The following is a 19,821-nucleotide window of genomic DNA, read 5'->3' as shown; positions in this document are numbered from 1 at the left end:
GAAGCCCCGGCTAGTTTGCCTAAATTTCTCTTCTTTTTGCTTCTTGTATTCTTCGTAAGGCAGCCACTCTTTCTTTGGTTTTCTCCAATCTTCATCATACTTGTCCCCACTTGAGTAGCATACTTGAGCTTTCTTGTTCCCATATTCATCCATATTGCAATCCTTTGTCAAGTGTGGGCCACTACATCTCTCGCAACCAACTCGAATTGCATGAATTGATTGGTCCATTTGAGTCAATCTCCTATCCATAGTGCTAAGCATTGCCATCACAGCAGCTATCTCTTCAGTTTGTGTACCTCCACTGCCTTTCATTCCATCGCGTCCTGGGTTGTGATACTCATGAGAGTGCTTTGAAAATTCTTCAACCAGCTCCTTGGCCTGAATTGGGTTCTTCTTTGTTAGTGGTCCTTGTGAATCAAGGAGTTGTCTAGTCATGACATTCACCCCATCATAAAATATCGACATTTCTTGCTGAAAATTCAGGTCATGTTGAGGACAATTCCTTAACAACCCCTTGTAGCGCTCCCAGGCCTCGTATAATGACTCCCCCGGATTTTGCTCAAAGTTGGCAATTGCCTTCTTGAGTTTAGAGATTTTGGAGGGTGGACAAAACTGATCTAGAAATCTCTCGCGCAATTGGGCCCATGTGGTGATTGTACCAGGTGGGAGTGCCTTTAACCAGTCTTTTGCTGCTCCCTTGAAAGTGACTGGTAGCATCCTTAGCAAAGCTGTCTCCCTTGGGATATTGGGAGTATTAAAATAATCCGCAATATCGTTCACCTCGTCTAAGTGTTTGAAAGCATCCTCGTGATCCTTCCCGTAAAATGGGATATCCTTAAGTGCAGTAAGGATATGTCCCTTCAACTCGAATGTGGCATTGGCAGGAATCGTAGGATGTACTAAACCCGGCCCCACATCATCTCGAATGCGCTTCTTGTAGTCCCCCATGGCCATCTCATCAATGTTTGCCATCTCGTTCTCCAGCTCGTTCTCGGGTTCACTTGTTTGTAATTCAAATTCAGGCTCGGTATCGTACGCAGACTCGGCTTGGACGGGTATTTGATCTAAGTGTTCAAGCTTGCTCTTGTTCTTTGAAGATGAACTTGACTCCTCCGTTTTCTTCCCCGACTTCTTTGAGAACACTGATTTGAACTCTTGTAAAGGTGTCTTCTTTGGTGTTTGATCTTCTTTCACGCTCTTATCCTTCTTTTTGTGAAGTGTAGACTCGGGATCTTCAAGTGGTGGTACCAAAGGTGTGTTAGAACCTCTGGTCATGAACTCCAGAAATAAGAAAAGAAAATAAAACGTAAAACTGAACTAAGAAAAAGGAAAAAAAAATTGTGAATCACAGGTGTCACGTCGTGGAAGGATACTCCACGTCGTGACTTCTGTAAAAAAAAAATTAAAACTATGCTTATAAAAATAACTTTTTTTGTGGGTTTTACCCCAAAAAAAATCGATTAATCTAAAGCAAATAAATAAACAATAAACTAAGCCGTTCCCCGGCAACGGCGCCAAAAACTTGATGTGCACGGAAGTACCCACTAATTTTAATATTTATAACCTAACAAACTTAGACTAACTATGCACTTGTAGGCAGTGTACCTAGTCAGATTACAGTATAGCTTAGGTAAGTCGGGTGTCGATCACAGGGAACAGTGTTATTAATTAATCTATTTACTACTAAATTAATCTAATTATTAACAAGCTAAAAATGGGTTTTTATCTGATTTTGCTTAACTCAAATTCAATCAATAATTAAAAGACACTCTTATCTAGTTCGAATCCACTTCGTCCTTACGGCTAGCTAATAATTATGGATTATTAAGTTGGATATTATTATATTAGTAATTTAGGTCTAAATTTAACAATAGTTAATTAATTCATGTAAAACTATGTATGGTCACACACAATTAAACACAGAACCAATTATGTTTATGAATATGCTATGTAAGATTTATCATGCAAACACAATTATGGTCATAATCTATGTTCTCTAGCACAGCAAGGTTAATTACTTCAATTACTAACTAAGATTTTGGTCGATCCTAGCTCTAGCAATTCAATGTTCACTAAATTACTAGGTTATCAAGTTCATGCAGTTAATGGTCACTAAGCTACACATAACATGAGTTTAAGCAATTTAAGCAACAACATGAGCATGCTAGGTGACAATAAATCAAACACAAACAATTCACCAACTAAATAAATCCATGTAAAGTTATGCTATTCATAAGTTTGAAGCTTCATCTAGCTAGATAAGAGTAGCTAGATTCAGCTGCTCATAGTAGCATCTAACATATAAACACAACTCAAATAAGAAAACATGTCTATAAGCATCAAACAAGTAAACGAATTATGAACTTTTACTCTTTTTGGTGTTGAAAACCCTTTTCCAAGACCTTGCTTCTGCTGTAAATCGCCTCCTGGAACCTCTTCCTTCCGCCAAAAGTCTCCCAAAACGTAATGGAGAGGGGTTTATATATTTTCTGGAAAATCACGTTCCACGTCGTGGCAGGAAGCTCCACGACGTGACTTCAGGAATTATTCGTATTCACCAAGGATTCTTTCTTCGCGTACTTATCTTCTGAAAAGATCGATTCCACGTCGTGATTATCAAGTTCACGTCGTGGCCCCAGTATATTCCGTGAATTACTTCATCTTTTATGCTTCAAGCCTCCAATGTTCCATAAATTGTCACTTCTAGTCCCTTTCTTCTAAAATGCTTTATTTTGGCTGCAAATAACATTTTATCCTTATAAGTACCATAATTCTATGCAAATAACCAAAATATTAAATAGAATGTAGATCAATATTGCCTAGAACTATGTATAAATATGGCAATATCAGTTGTCATTTCGAGTTTGGACTATTGTTTGGGCTTGTATTGTTTAGCTATAAATATGTGTTTTTGTTCAGAAAAAGTAAATGGGCTTTAGGGAAAGGCCCATGTAAGGGTTTGGGCCCAATTTGGAAAAATGGGCCTTTAGTGGGCTTTTATGGATCTTGTGGTTTTGGGCTTGGGCCTTAGTTGCGAGTCTTGTTGGGCCAGGGGTAAAATGGTCATTTTACCCTAAGTTTGGATTATGGATCATGGTTTGGAATCCAATTGCTAATTGGATGTTATTTTGGTATTGTTAGCTCGGGAAGTTGTCAGGGCAACAACTAAGGATTTCTTGCAGTGAGCTTCAGCATTCGAGGTGAGTCTCCTCACTGTTCTATGGGTCGAAGGCACCAATGTCGGCCCATTTGGTTTATGTATTGTAGGAAGACCCAGTGGGAACCCTTGGCAGTTGTATGAAAGACCAGGAGGCGACTTATGGCAAACTATATGCAAGACCAGAGTCTGAAATCTAGCAGTTAATTAGTTAGTAGTGGTAGGTTGTATGCTAGTTGTCTTTGTGATGCTTGCTGGTAGACCAAGAGGTGGCTCCTGGCACTTGTCTGTAAGACCCAGGGTTTTGGCCCCGACCTGGCAAGGAAGAACACGAGGCGGCTCATGGCATAATGGCAAGACTATGGATGACACATAGCACCTTTATTGATTGTGGTATATGTATGATATGTATGGCTCATGATTTTGGTATGATATGTATGGTTCGTTTGATAGGTATGGTATGTGGTATTTGGGGAACTCACTAAGCTTCGCGCTTACAGTTTGTGGTTTTGGTTTCAGGTATTTCTAGTTCGGAAGAGAAGGGTCCGGCTTGATCGCAACGCATATACTCGTGTTTTCCGCAATATGTGATTTTCGGATTTAACTCTGAAAACTGTGTTACTTGGAGATGTTTTTAAATGTTTAAATCAAGTTACATCTATGTTTTGATTATAATAAAAATGAAATTTTTATCTTTGATTTTTGGGATGTTACAACATAACACGACAAACACGAAAAACACGACAAACAAATGATAAATCGTGTTAATTTTGTGTCGAAATTTGAACACGAACACCACACGACATGACATCGTGTTTCTTACACTTGACACAAACACTAATTCAAATTTCAGTTTCATCCCAATTTCGTTTTGTGTCGTGTATTTTTGTCGTGTCTTGTCATCAATTGTCACATCTATATAATATAATAGGGAGCAAAATGGAACATTACTAAGTCAATGATCAATTATACAAAACATGAAACTCAAAAAAAAATAAAATAATAAATAGTAAAACAAAAATGATTGATATTATTGACACAATAAGTTATTCATTGTAATGGTAAAAAAACACTTTATGAGGTTGATTATTAATAATTTGCATCTAAAAAAATCATTGGTTGAAGATGTTTTTCATGTATCTTATATATTTTACAAATTGTGTCATCGTCTGAAATGTCTTTAAATTTGACCTCATTATGTAAATAAAATGACTTTTCAATGGGTTTTTATTGACTTTTTGTAAATGAAATGCCTTTAATGATAACACTTATCTTTATAATCTAGATTAAAGATTGTTTTCTACATAGTTTCTTTGTGTAAGAAACCCCAAACCCTAGCACCAAGATCCCCGACGTTATAATGAGAACCTTTACACCTAGTTCTTGAGTTTTAGTAAAAGAAAGAAAATAAGGGGAAGGAAATATGGAGAGAAAAGAAAAGGACGAGAAAGAAAGAAAATTATATTTTGGTGTTTCTAAATCGAAAAGAAATAAAAAAAATTTATTACGTTTTAATGTCTTGATTAAGCTTATTTCCTTTCAAATCCCTACAATTTGTGAGGAAGATTAGGAGAAAAGATCATCCATTCTCCTCTTTTTTTTTTCTTTTCTTTCCAATTCATTCCGAAAAATAATCTCTGGGAACAAGATGATTTCTCTTTTCTTTCTAGTTCTCTATGCTTCCCTTCTCTTTTCTCCTTACATTGAAGTCAAGAACAAGGTGTAAGAGATTATCTCCCTTTTTAAGCCTCCAAAATCTGATAATAAGTTTTGGATACGTCGTATCTCATTACAAAAACGTATCTTTAACCCCTATTAACCAAAATTTATGAAGCACGTTGTAGTAGTGATACAAGAAATATAAGAATCACAAAATTTCCAAGATGGACGGATGTCTATATGAGTGGTGGAGACATGGATAACATTGAAGATGAACTTGTTGCAAATTTGTAATTATGTATCTTTTGATCATGTTGATTTTGAAGTAGTGAAGGAGAGGCAATGGATAGTGCCTTTGGAAAACAAAACGAATTGAGGTCGATTGTGAAGAAAAACACACATGAAATTTTGTTGGTTTATAAAACCATTCTTAATGAGCATGGGGAGTTGGAGAACCAAAAAGCAAGGTTAGTGATACCAAAAGATATCACTTTCACATGGAGACCTTGATGAAGAAGTGTATGTTGAACAACCAATGGAATTTACAGATTGAAACATGCCAAATAAAAAGGGTATTGGGCAACATAAGGCTTCCAAAGATGCCCGAATAAAAGGGTATTTGGACTATGAAATCATGTACAAGAAAACAAAGGAAATCTTATATGGTCTCACTATGTAGATTATGCTAGTGATACATATGACCCAAGAAGCACATTTAGTTATTATGTATTTATGATGGATGAAAATGAAGATGCAACTTATTGATTGTCGAAGAAGCAGCCAATTGAATTGATACACTTTCCACAACAAATACTAGTAGCAAAAACCTTAGAAACAAAAGTTAGATCATTCAATTCATTACAAGTACATAATAATATGTTATTATCACATATTCAAATTTAAACATTCAATTTCCCTCATCTGTTGAGCTATGCCTATAAATATATTATATATCCTGCTGAAAATCAACATGCCCAGAATTCAAAAGAGGCATTTTTGGCCTCAGGGCATTCTTTCATCTATATATAATAAGACTTTGCATATGGTCTTAAACTTAATTTAGGTAAATCTTTTTTCATGATTTGTTCAACAAAAGAGTGTTTCATATTCATAGTTGTTGAACATGATCAGTTATTTCTTGTGGGCAAGATTGTGCCTGTAGAAGCTCCAAACGAGTAAATGGTGCAGCAAATTGCAATATGTAGTCTTCATCTGTTATATGCCAAAACAATAGATTAACAAAAAGACTAAAATACCCCTTGATAGAAAATACAAAAATGCAAAAATCTTACTCTCTTTAACTGTGCCATAAAGCCAGCATAAAACCTCATCAGCAAATGCTAAGCATACCCCTCCCTGTTCATCAATCAGATTCAAGACACATAATCACATTAAATGTTTTAGGACTTAGGAGGAGGGGTAAATAGGTAATTTAAGATTACCTGCCAATAATTTTTCATTTTGACCCTATGAGTTATATCTTTGGTTCTTAATCTCTCTGTACGTACAAGCCTACCAGAATCATCCCTGCAAGAAAGAAATGATTTATTTAAATCTTATTTGCTAAATATAATTATTTTTTCTTTTATATTAATTAATGAGACATACATACATACCTATATCCAATGACGATATAAGGGACACCAGCAAGAAAAGATTGGATCTGTAATTTTATAAATAAATAAATATTCCCAAACAAAGATATTATAAATACCCTTGAAACTTTCAAAATATTTATAATGTAGAATAATATACCCAAAACTTGAGCAACTTTTCCCTCTCAAATCTTTCTTCAGTGTGGTAATCCAACTGCAAATTCATACCAAAAAAGTCAAACATCTTATATCTTTTTTTTTTTTTTTTATCATTTTGGGCTAATAAAAAATCACTAACCTCACGACTTGTTTTGAGTTCCACATAAAATCTCCTTCCTTCATCAGTTGAATCACAGCAGTCCATTTCAGCACCCATTAAAATCCGGTGTGCACCTAATTTGGTTTTAATCACAGAACAATATTCAACATTTGCATTCACATCATGTATCCCTTCTCCATCATCTCTTGTTGGATCTTCAGTAGCAAGTGTCTCAAAACAATATCCCCAATAACATCTAAATTCAATAAAAAAATGTATTCTTCAACACCCTTATAAATTATAATACTAACATTCATTTCAAAACCCAATAAGCTATGCATATTCTTATAAACTAACACAAACAATAGGTTTACTTTTCTCAATGTTTAACAAAAAAGATTTATAGAAACCCTTTTAAACACACACACACACACACACTTAATAATAATACCTCCTACGATCCAGCTCACTTTGTGGCCTTTCAGGCAATTTATGTACATCAAGATACACAACACCTTTCCTTTTATGCACTCCCATTTCCCATGGCTCATGCCTCAAATAAGCAGTTGCCAATATCTGCAAATAAACACAAACCCTTTGTACACTTGATTCATTTCACAACAAATCAACATCTTTTTTATTCCATAAGGAAACAAATCTCTACATGTATGTTGATGAATCATAAAGTTTGACTAAAAGTTGTAAGAAATTACCTTATTGAGGTTGTTTCGATAAGTCTGTGAAGAAACAAATACATAAAGTTAGTTTCTTGAAAGATAATGTGAGGCAAATAAAGAAACAAACACAAAAAAAACACTCACCACAAAGTGCATATTTTGTAAGGGAATATTTTTGCTTCGAATGCAAGCAAGAAGATCACCAAAGCCCTGGGATCCCAAATCTAGAGCCAATATAAGAAAAACAACAAAAGATCGGCTGCAAAGTAAATACCTTTACATAAAAACCCTATAGGCTATAGGCTATAGCAAACTTAAAATCATTACTATATATATATCTATATGCAACAAAAAGTTGCTACTTTAACTTAATTACCTTTCTTCTCAATAAAAGTATCAAAACCTTGGTTCAAATCAGCCCCTACATCTTCGGTAATAAGTCTCTTGAAAAGCCTCTGAGAGTGTAAAACAAAGTGTAAACTTACGAATTTTGAAAAAAGCTTTTATCTTTTTAATATATCATGTAGTCATCAAAATTAAGATATAAACAAGACTCACCAAACTACTATCATCAAAGTAAACTTCTCCACTTTCCACACGGCTATAGCAACCAAGTTCAGAGGGCTACATGAAATTGAAACCATCCAAAAAAATCCTTAAATTGGAAAGTATAATAATTTATATTACAACTATTTCAGAATTGACACAAATACAAGAAAAACCTAGCAACATTCATGAATGTATATAACCTAAAAAGAAACATGTGATGAGACATGTTTTACCTCTTGAAATGCTATGACTTTCCTTGATAATGTTTCTTCACTCTTTGAAAACTTGAGTTCAGAAACAAAGCGTTCATCATTACGAGGGGTATAAAACTTAGACCCATATCCGTAATTTTGCCTCTGTGCAAAAGGTCCAGGGCCTCCAGGCCTAGGAAGGATGCCAGCTCCTCCTCTGTCATTTTGCCACCTACCACCACGCCCAAAACCACCTCTACTTGGGTTGTTTGTGTTACGAGGTGGGGGTTGGGGTAAAACTGTAAATTCACATGGTTTAAAATGTAAAGATTAGGTAAAGTGGATGAAGGTGTGTATGCATATTCCATATGGATATGAAAAGAAATGGGAATTTATATAAGGTCTATCGTATTTCATAAAGTAGAAAACTTTTTCAATTCTTTATCAAATCATGGAAGTTGATATTCAAATCATGAAATTGTAGTAAGTAGTATGGTATTGAAAATTTGAAATCAACCTATACCAAATCAAGATTGTCTTAAGGCCATATATACAGATACAACATACTACCAAATTTAGTACTCATAATGAGAACTCTGGGAATAGCCTTAAAGCTTAAAGTTCCATCACTAACAACAATTTGGCTAAAGGAATAACAAAAATCAATCATTTTTCCTTTGTTTGCGTAAAATTCATGCTACCTTAGCAAAAGAGCATCTTCAACCACATGGATGATCCTCAAAACTTGAAATTTTTCAAGTTACATGCTTCAAAATTAAATGTTTTTCAGTACAGAATGAGTAAAATGGTTTCAGAAAAACAAACCCTTTGGAAAAAGTTATGTAAAGATGCATAGGTAAGTTTCCAAGTAATGATTATATTTCCTCTTTACATTCTCCAAATTGAAAAGTTTGAATTGGAATAAACGAATACACAAAATAAATTGATTACCAGGAACAGGAAAAGGGCTAGCAATTTGGGTTTTAATATATTCTTCATTGTCAGACCCAAACAAATCTTTATCTTCTTCAACAACATTATAATCATCATCATAACCATACTGTTGATTATAATAACTTGACTTCACTTCACCATTATCCTCCTCTTCCTCCACTTCTTCAGCCCCAGCCACAGCCCTACCACCACCATCGCCGCCAGCAGCGCCACCGCTGACAGAACCACCGCCGCTGCTATCACTACCACTGCCACTTCCCGCTCCTCCGCTACTGCTCCGATTGGAAGATGAATATGAGGAAGATGACCCTCCAGATGACGATGATGAAGAAGACGACGAGGATTGTTGGCTATCTTCTTCCTTTTTATGGGTATCTTCGTTTTCGAATTCTAAATCACCGAACAAGTCTACCTCTTGCTCCGATAAATCCATGAATGGGAGGCGTCAGAATTTACAGATTTTTCTGTAAGTGTTGTTCGATCTTTGTTGGGTTGGGTGCTGTGAATTGGAAAGTTTGATTTGTGAAGTAATGTCAGAGGGAAGAGAGAAAAGGGGGAAGAGTGTAACAATTTTGGGTGTGATTTTGTGAGCCAGGGCGGATTTGCACTTAACATACAAAGGTCAAGGAGTCATGTTTATCATGTGATTCGCACGTGTTTCTTTATTGGGCCTGTATAAGGCCCAATTACGTTTCTCCTTAACCCAAAACACATAATTTGGATTCGGATCTATTTGGGATTGATTGCGGCTCATTCACAAACTTGCCTATTGCCTTTGAATTGTTTGGCCACAATCTACGTTTCTACGCAGCACAAATCACAAAACACATGGTTTGGATTTGGATCTATTTGCACAACCAAATGATACGTGAATCACATCGAATATGAGAAAAAAAAAAAAAAAGTCGTAAATTGGTTTATATTTTAATTTTAGTTTTTCAATTGCAACAGTGTTGTTCGATGCATTATCAAAAGATATAGAAAAAATCTTCCTTGAAGTTTATAAGTTTTGATCACACAATCTAAAATTTTATATAAATTTCTACCAATATGCGGATATTCAAACAATTCAAACGTAATCATATGCTAACTTTATCGTTACCCAAGTTTTAGATATATCCAATGAGCAGTAACGCAAAGGTACGCATCCGGTGAACTGTGAGGAGACGTCCAAACATCACAAGTTAAATTTACAACGTTTTCTAGAACTTGAAATCCTAAAATTATTTTATTTTTTGCCGGTTGCCACATTTCAATACAATCGCGTCTAAGGAATGTACGACTTACATGTCAATATCTCAGTTGGAGAGTATCTTGGATGAGTGAAGTTAATCACTTATTGTTGAAGTGGTCAAAAGGCAAGCATTCTTGAATCACGAACTTTGTCATCCTATCCCGAACTTTAGCCTCTTTGTAATTCCACAATGTAGTATCTTTCTTCATTGTTGTTTAATTATGCCCCAGCCTAAATTTCACTGATGGGCATCTCTTGTTCATATGAGTTTTCAATGTTGCATTCTCTTCTTCCTTATAAAAAAACACCACATTTCTTGCATCGCACTTTTTTAGACCACTTGATAATATACACTAATCATATATGCACCAAATCTCTAATCTCTAGGTTTTTATTTGTTTCTTTGATGGCAACAATGGTAATATTGATTTGATGAATGTTCAACAACAATGGAAGTTGGATCATTAGCTCGACTTCGCTTTTTTTTTATCTAAGAGAGTTCTTTAGTAATTTGATTAACCATCAACATATAATATGTATATATACTATCAAGGAATGGTTAATATGGACAAAAGGGACCAAAAACGAGCCTCTAACAGCCCAAAACGGCTATATAGTCGTTAGAAAAAACAAAAAAGCGATAATATTCATCTCTAGAAAATTTGGTTCAGATTAAATCGGTCCTAGACCGGTCCCAATGATAATAATTTTGAATCGATGCAAATCGGCGGTTCGATTCATCGGTTCATGGTGAACCGGTTTTCGGTTTACGAACGGATTTTTTGTGCACACCCTACCTAACTTCACCACCAGAGTTGTGTTGGGTGTGTGTTTATATATTTTTAAAAAAAAATTGACATGAAAAAGTATGGAAAATAATAGTTATCAGTTTCCAAGTTGTTTGTAATTCTAGAAAAAAAGGAAAAAAAATATATTTTCCAAGAAAATTTTGGAAAAAGTCATCAAACCAAACACATTATCAAAATTTTGTTTTTTTTTTTTTTTTTTGAAAACTAGAGAATTTTCAAAACCAAACGTAACCACAGTTTTTATATCTTTTTTTTATTACATACCTACAAGATGACAAATCAAAACCACAGTTTTTATATCTTTTTTATATTACATACCTACATGATGACAAATCAAAGGATTGCAAATACTTTTCTAATCAGCCTGTAATGATACAAAGACAAATTCATAAACTACACAAGCTTTCTAGGGAGATGTAGATTTAAGAAGGAAGGTGGAGTTAGATCGGCTATTAGGGCCATTTCATTGTAGACTTGGTATGTTTAATGTTTGGTTGTAATGTTGACTCTTATGTTATTGATAGCATAATGTATCTTATATGTATGGCCTTTGACTCTTGAATATGTTAGGTACTAGTATGGACTAATGTTTTGGTTACTGATAGCATAATGTATCTTATATGTATGGCCTTTGACTCTTGAATATGTTAGGTACTAGTATGGACTCTAATGTTTTGGTTTAGTACGTAGTGTAATAAATTAATGTTATTGATGGCTTTTGATTCTTTTCTTGTTTATAATGTAATGTTTAACAAGAAATTAATGTTATTAGAATAGTTTTGATGTATATTCTTTGGAATGTAATGTAATGTTCACCGACCAAGAAACTAACTAAAAGTATAAAAGACACTTTACCCTTAGCTACCCATCTCACCGATCCTCACATATTGATCCTATAAAGGTGATCTTAAAAGATCTATCATGATGGATCACTGTAAGCAACAAGTCAACTATACTGATTCGATGATTCTTTGGCATCAGGCGTTAGTCAATAAATGCAACCATGTGGGGGATGGAGTACTTGAATGAACATATAATCCTATTTATTTGAATTAGTATAATTCATTAACACCACAAGACTAGATTTAATCATGGGTGGTCGTCTATACTCCGTTAGATGACTCAGACATACCTAGCAGTGGTCTGATACATACACACCATATTGGTATGTCTAAAACAGACACACCAAGTCCGACTGTCTAAAAGAAGGGAGAACATTAATATAGTACTCATGTATGTAAAATGCACCCCACCAATCATCAGTGTTATCGAACAGAGTTCTACTCTCCGTTTTCATCTCACACATACCTTTAATATGATGTTACTCATTATCCAAACTTAATTGAACTAAGCATCTCATTTGGGCCTTAGTGTAAAACTAAACAATATTACAATACTTGTAGTCAAATTTCCTGCCTATGTAATATCTTTATAATACAGGGTATAACTAAGCACTCTTTCAACTTGAACTAAGTATTCTTTATAAGTCTTACTCCATCACTAGAGAAAACTATAATGCTTGTAATCATCATCCAAAAAACTTTTTCCTGTTTATGTCACTTATCTCAATACAATATACAACTATATTATTACCCAACTTAATTGGATCTAAGCATCCTTTATATGTCTTAGTTTGGAAACTAGACTAGACTACAATCATTGTAATCAATTTTCAATATCAACTATGTTTAGACAATAATATCCTAATTTAGTGTATATATTTAATTGCAGAGTATCGGGTACTTAATATTAATCTTTTAAGTAATAGTACTTCTATTAAGATTATCACATAATAATACTACATATACTATTTAACACATATTTAACCATATCTGGTTCACACAACGTATGTTATCAATTAAACATTTAACACATATTTCAGATAATAAACATTTAATTCACATATAAACTTGCAACATATATTTAATACTTCTAATAAATACTTGTATTAAAATCATGTTCATGAAAGTAATTATGCACTCACTTGATTAAGGTGAAAGATCCACATGAAAGCTAGCTCACCGACTAATACTTCAGCTTATCCCTTTTAAACAACAAAGTTTCTAGCAAAAAGTCGAAAATTCACGAACAGGACTTCGACTCTAAATACTTCTTTTTGTCGGGATTTCCAATGCCGCAACACCTCACTAAGATGCTCGAGACTTAGAGTCGGATCACAGAGGTTTGGGATAGAGTTTGAGAGAGAATGGGTCATGGAGTGTGGGTTGGGAGTTGGAGCATGGGGTGTGAGCTTTCAAGTTTTTTGTAATTTTGGAAAACACGATAAATTGTGGAAAATAATAACTATCAGTTTTCGAAGTTTTTTGTAATTTTGGATAACACAAGAAAATTTTGGAAAAGTCATCAAACGAAACGCATTTTCAAAACTTCAACTTTTCTTGGAAAAGTAGAGATTTTTCCATAAAAAACGCAACCATATGTTTTATATGGACCTGACAATGGAGCGGGTTTGGGGCGAATCAACCTTAATCCAAACCCTTTAACAAATTTCAAAATCCGATCGAAACATGCTTTGTAACCCGCAGGGTTTTGAATAATCAAATTCATACCCTTATCCACCAAACCTGCCCCGTAATCCATCTTTTTTTTTTTTGAATAATCAAACACAATTACTTAATTCTTAAAATAACATTTCTTAAATAAAAAAAATGTATATTATAGCTTAATACTTAAAATAACATTTTTTAAATAAAACAATAGTTTATTTAAAAAAGGACATTACGTACTCGAGGAATTTCGATTGGAATTAAAAATCACTATTGCAACAACTTTCGATTGATTTATGACTATCGATTGTAATGATATCGAATAACAATTGCAAACTTTCTTCCTGTTAATAAATGATTTTATTGATTTATAAATGGAATTGGCGATTCCTGGATGAGTATAAATTGAATGGCATCATGATTCTTGGTAGAAATCGACTTCTCGAATCCTAGGTAAAAGCAGTTTTTCCTTTGGCCTTTGCCCTTTGGATGTTGGATTGGAATTAAAATTAAACGTTAATTAATATAAAGTATAAATGTATAATTCTAAAATTTATAAGGGGCGGGTTAAAAATGGAGTGGGTCGGCGATGATCCATACCCGACCTTTTTAATAAAATTGTTAGCAGGTATGTGTCGTTAACAAGCAAACGAATCAAAAACTAAGCTCCAAACCCATATAATTCTTACGGGTTTGGATCGGATCATGGTCAAAACCCGCTCCATTGTCAGGGGTAGTTTTATATCTTTTATTGTGAATACCTACATGACAAATCAAAGGATTGCAAATATTATCCAACCAATGGTACAAAGAAAGACAATTTCATAAACTACACAAGCTTTGCTTTGGAGGGACCAAACAACTAAAGATGTAGATGTTAAGAAGGAAGGTGGAGTTAGACTGGCTATCAGGGTCATTGTAAGCTTGGTATGGTATGTTACTGATAGCATGATGTATCTTGTATGTATGGCCTTTCAATCTTGATTATATTAGGTTCTAGTATGGACTCTAATGTTTTGGTTTAGTATGTGATGTAATGAATTAATGTTATTGATGGCTTTTGACTCTTGTTTGAAATGTATTGTTCACCAAGAAACTATATAAAAGTTGATAGCTTGATGTACTTTGTTTGGAATGTAATGTAATAATAAGTAAAAGTATAAAAGACTGCAAATGATGAATAAAATGCAATGTATTGGATTGCAAAAGGGATAGATATTCCATTGTGGCCATAGCACTTAAAAGCAAAACAAAAAGAAATTTTACATGTTAACAATATTTTCAAAAACAATAATAATAAATGAGATAAAAAGAGATTTTCTTTATAAGCAAATTACAAGAAACAAAAGAAATTTCAACATAACGAGATTTACATTTTTTGAGTGGATGATTGACATCATCTAAATAGAACGGATCATATCAAATTAAATCTACATCTTGGGTAACAATGATCATGATTTCTTCTTATATTTAAAAAAAGAAAAGGAAAAAATACTCCAACCATTGTAAAGTGTTAAGCTAACAAACAACGTTTCTCCTCAAAAAGCCAATATACCAAAACCAGGCAATCATAAGTAAGTAAAATTCTAGTCTTCCTTCAAAAGATGAATATCAAAATAATAACAAACAAACAAACATTTTTACTTCATTCATGTAGCAATCTCTTCAACTTCTGAATTGAACACAAAACTTGGAAAAGTTGTTGTAATGTCCCTACATTTTTAACATCACTTTCTTTCATCAATATATGTTATGCAACAAAGATTCATTTATATATTTCCTTTCTTTAGAAAATATACCAAAATGTCTAGATATAATATTTACCTCAGATATGGAAGAGTCATGATCTTTAACAAAGAAGGATTTTTAGTCACAAAATTATGCCATTCTGATTTGTCTATCTTCCCATCCTGGTCTACATCCGCTTCTGAAAACGTCTGTGCTCAAAAATATGGAAATACCAATTATACCCTTTTACCACTCAAGTAAATACTCATGTCATAATAAACAAAAAAAAATGATCCCCATCCTTATTTCAAGATTCCAGGGACCAAATTTGAAAAAGGTTTTAGTTTTTTTACCAATAATAGTAAAGTTCAGAAAGCACAGGGACCATTTTTGTAATTTACTCAAAGAAACTTACCTTATCAAGTATAACCTCAATGGTATCATCAGCCAGCTTCAACTCAGACTCACATAAAAGTGCAATCAACATTTGCTTAACCTATAAAAAATATACATGAAAAATATAAATTACAAAATAAATGTTGTAATTTTTATATTTGTGCATAAAATTAGTAGAATAGTACCTCCTGGCGCTCTATGAATCCTGTTCCATCCATGTCATAAAGCTTGAAACAAACTGAAACAAGAAAAAATTAGTAATCATAATAATAATTTATGGGAAATCTATAAATGTTATACTTTTTGGACATTATTAATCATTATAAATTAACTTACAACTGATTTTGTCTTCTTGAGGGGCATTTGGATGGAAAACATTAAGTGCTCTAACAAAGTCACCAAAATCAATAACGCCCTTCTGCTTCACGTCAAAAAGATCAAATATCTGAAATTATATAAAAAAAATGTCATTTTGTATGCATATTCATGTATACATATAACAAGAAAATTGAATTTGGTTTATATAAATTACCAAAACAGGAAAACTCTTTTCTTTTAGAAGAAAACCTAATTTGGAAATGTAATAGAGATCATTTATTGGAAAAGACAAAAACAATTATTATATAGCTACTAATCGCATGCATATCAGTCTAAATCTTAATTTGTATCCAATTTAAGTGATTAGCATGTGGACAATGATGTAGTCTTAATAGGGTTAAAAACAAAAGGTTGCATGTTTAATTATTTGTTGATGTGCATTTTTGATAATTAAACAAAAGTTATATGGTTAGGTTAAATATGTCTTTATCACTGATATTAAAAACAGTTTTCAGGTGTTATCAGACAGCATGAAAGACACAACACTTGGCAAATAGAAAAATCATGAGTAACTACAAAGTATCAGATAAAGGACAAATCAAATATATAATAGAAGCATGCAGTTATTCATAGTGAAGTTTTACATGAAATTCTGTCTAAAATGGAAAATCTAATTCATTAAGTTGCCAAAAGTAATTGCATGGAGTTAGAGATAAGCAAAGTGAGAAGGCAACATAACATTAATCATTTCTTTATAATAACAAAATATTCACAGAAACTGAAAATCATAATTCATACCCTGTTCGCAAAAAGATTCTCTTTCTTCCTGTTTTTGAACAGTGCTAACTGAAATTCTTCCTGTTAAGAGTGAATGAGTGATGTTACAAAAAAAAAAATCAAAACTAGAACTCATAATGATAAGCTAAGAAATAAGAGTGAAGGGTAGGAAAAGTAGATATTTAAATAGTTTCATGTTGAGAAGAGAAAATTAAAGGAAATAAGGGTTACCTTGTTAATTAATCCATCATCGATTACAGAGCTGCTTATGCTCTTGAAGAGCTCAAATAGTGCTTCAACTTCACTAACACTGACTAAAGAGACAAAAAAGACAAAAAAGATGATTATGAAAGGTAATATAAGCAAAATCCACCAATTAAAATGGATGAAATTTTGCTACAATAATGACATGATAAATGAAAGAAAGATCAACTTACAAGCTGTTTGAGAAGCAAGAATAGTTGGATTTTCATGCCCAGGAACCGGTTTTCTTACAGTAGAATGAAAGCAGCCCATTTAGACAAGAGAGGAAACCTCTCAGCCTTGACTGACATAATTGTAAACCCAAAAACTAATCAGTTACTCCACCAAATAAAATAACAGAAGAAAAAACACCATCTTTACAAATCATAAGAGTTTAAGAGTTTATAAACCAGGTTGCTACACGAAAATCAACAATGGGAGCCAAAGGAGGAGTATATGTATATCAGAATTCCATAGGTTGATAATACATGATCAAGAATTTTTACTTATACTGTTAGCATTACTACAATATGATGACTGGTTTAGGATATTTTCATCTAGGGCAAAAAAAACCATCTCATTCCCAAATTCAGAACAACTAATAGTATAAAATGAAGATGAACTCCCATTTATCTCTTTCAATCATGCTATAACAAAAAATAAATAGAGATTAGAGTTTATATATACTTCAATAGAACAAGCTAACAAAACCCTAGATCTGAAAATTAACCTCGGACAGTTTCTACTCGGAGCTACCAAGGCTAAAGCACCCGGCCCGAAAAATTCACATATTATTAAAAAATCAAGGAAACAAATGATAAAAAAATCATACAACAATGATAAACACCGAATTTGAAGACAAATCCAGTTCAAAAACATCACTTGTGCTCTCCCCACCAACCCCTTCAAGTTTAAATCCTCTTCCAAATAAATAAAAAATCAAAAATACAAAAATTCCCTAAATAAACATGAATAATCAACCGCATACTCAATTTGATCATACTAAACTGAAATCTAGAGATTGCATACCAGAGGAAGGAGAAGATCCACCCCATCGGAGAGAGATGAATTTTGCAGATGCAGGGACCTGTAATACACAGAGTTTTTTGGAGATTACGAAGTGGTTTATAGTGTATGTCGATTGCGATTGAATCTAAAGGGATTTGATCGAGGAAAGCTCTAAAGATTTTCCGCAGGTTTGTCTACACACACAGAGTGGGAAAAGAGAGAAAGACGCGGTGAGAAGTGAGGAGAAAAGAAGCCTCAATTTGCATTTATCTGGATTTAGAGGTGGGTGTGAATCACGTGAGTAGCACGTGATGCTGAAAAGTTGTAATGGTAGAAGTAGAAGTCTTTTGATTTTCTTCGAACAAATGAGAATATACCTTTGATCATATTTGACGTAAAGTTGTCAAAGGTTGAATTAAACAAGATGATTAATTCTATTTTTTCTAGAACTAAAATGTTTTAGGCATATATAATGATATAAGAAAAAGATAATCTTATTTGTTATTTTAAAAAAAAAAATAGTAACGTTAATCAAATCACCAAAATAGTTGTCATGATCGAAATCCGCAAATGAGCTCCAGAGATTGCAATGGGTAAGAAATTGGCTTCGGCTTGACGGATAAAGTGGGATGCAAAATGGGCCGGAAAATAGGCACATAATAGGTTATCGGGTAAAAAAATGAAAAATGATTTGCGAGAGTAATTATTTTTTCGTTTTGTTCATGTTTAGACAATTTTTTTTATACATTTGATCATTTAACTTGTTAAATGTGTTTATATATTATCATTGTCACATGTTATAGCAGGTGACAATGATAATATGTTAATACATTTAACAAATTAAATTGTTAAATGTGTAAAAAGGAAAGTTGTCTAAATGTGAACAATTTTTTTTTTTAATTTTTTAAGATTTTGTATAACTTCTTACAATAGTTTTATGATTTTTTTTTCCTATAGTTTTTTCTAATACTATGTTTTAAACTTTGTTTATAATTTTTTTTAACATTTTTATACTTTCATAGAATTTCCATACAAATGCTTTTAAAAAATTTACAAGTTTTTTATTTTTTTTTTACATTTTCATATAATTTTTTTTATAACTTTCATACAACTATTTCTAAAATTTCTTTTACAACATTTTTAAAGCCTTTCATAGATTTCGTATGACAATTTAATACCTTTGTTTTATAACATTTAAAACACTTTTGTTAAATATTAGTTTAAAACATTGTATTAAAAAATTAAAAAGTTTATAAACTTCTAATTAAAAATTATAAAAAGTTGTAATAATTTTAAAACATTTACATTATATAGTTTTTTTTATTTGCTATGTTATACTTTCTTTTTATTTTTTAAGAGATCCTACATACTTATTATTACATATTTAATTTTATTGTTAGATACTATTTACTTTAAAAATATTGCATATGCTTAAAAACAAAAGAAAAAAAATCTAAGAAGCTATATAAAATATTTTACAAAATATCATTTATTAATTAAAACATGGAGTTTAGAACTGATCGACATTGTATTAGAAAAAACTATAGGAAAAAATATATCATAAAAATGTTGTACAAATTTATAAAAAGTATTAAGAAATTTGTAAAAAACAAATTGTTAATATTTAGACAACTTTTTCTTGTATATATTTGAACATTTAACTTGTTAAATGTGTTTACATATTACCATTGTCACCTCCTTTAACAAGTTAAATGTTCAAATATATACCATAAAAATATTAATAAATTACCTAAACATGA

At 32.6% G+C, this 19,821-nt stretch overlaps 2 protein-coding genes and 1 non-coding gene across 3 annotated transcripts; 1 reads left to right on the top strand and 2 right to left on the bottom strand.

Annotated features, from left to right (window-relative positions):
• Positions 1-481: 481 nt before the first annotated feature.
• LOC145123021 (small nucleolar RNA R71) lies at positions 482-588 on the top strand. The gene has a single exon (XR_013714901.1). It is a non-coding gene; the product is annotated as a small nucleolar RNA R71 (small nucleolar RNA).
• A 5,045-nt stretch (positions 589-5,633) lies between these two features.
• Positions 5,634-9,630, bottom strand: LOC145120600 (glycine-rich protein). Its single transcript, XM_079056405.1, has 13 exons — positions 9,039-9,630; positions 8,130-8,386; positions 7,906-7,971; positions 7,724-7,802; positions 7,492-7,571; positions 7,384-7,407; positions 7,122-7,246; positions 6,710-6,926; positions 6,572-6,625; positions 6,433-6,479; positions 6,259-6,343; positions 6,109-6,172; positions 5,634-6,028 (listed from the first exon to the last, which is right to left on the bottom strand). The coding sequence occupies exons 1-13, from the start codon at positions 9,472-9,474 to the stop codon at positions 5,925-5,927; spliced, it is 1,638 nt and encodes a 545-aa protein (XP_078912531.1). The 5' UTR covers positions 9,475-9,630; the 3' UTR covers positions 5,634-5,924.
• Positions 9,631-15,028: 5,398 nt separating this feature from the next.
• CBL9 (calcineurin B-like protein 9) lies at positions 15,029-18,298 on the bottom strand. The gene is made up of 9 exons (XM_079055370.1): positions 18,083-18,298; positions 17,248-17,357; positions 17,042-17,124; positions 16,832-16,891; positions 16,052-16,160; positions 15,901-15,953; positions 15,735-15,815; positions 15,416-15,528; positions 15,029-15,304 (listed from the first exon to the last, which is right to left on the bottom strand). The coding sequence occupies exons 2-9, from the start codon at positions 17,324-17,326 to the stop codon at positions 15,241-15,243; spliced, it is 642 nt and encodes a 213-aa protein (XP_078911496.1). The 5' UTR covers positions 17,327-17,357; positions 18,083-18,298; the 3' UTR covers positions 15,029-15,240.
• Between the last annotated feature and the right edge of the window lie 1,523 nt (positions 18,299-19,821).

The sequence above is a fragment of the Lactuca virosa genome, chromosome 6 (genome assembly GCF_052849685.1).
Source record: "Lactuca virosa cultivar CGN04683 chromosome 6, Lactuca_virosa_CGN04683_v6, whole genome shotgun sequence".
Classification (NCBI taxonomy): Eukaryota; Viridiplantae; Streptophyta; class Magnoliopsida; order Asterales; family Asteraceae; genus Lactuca; species Lactuca virosa.
This window is presented reverse-complemented; position numbering and strand designations above follow the sequence as displayed.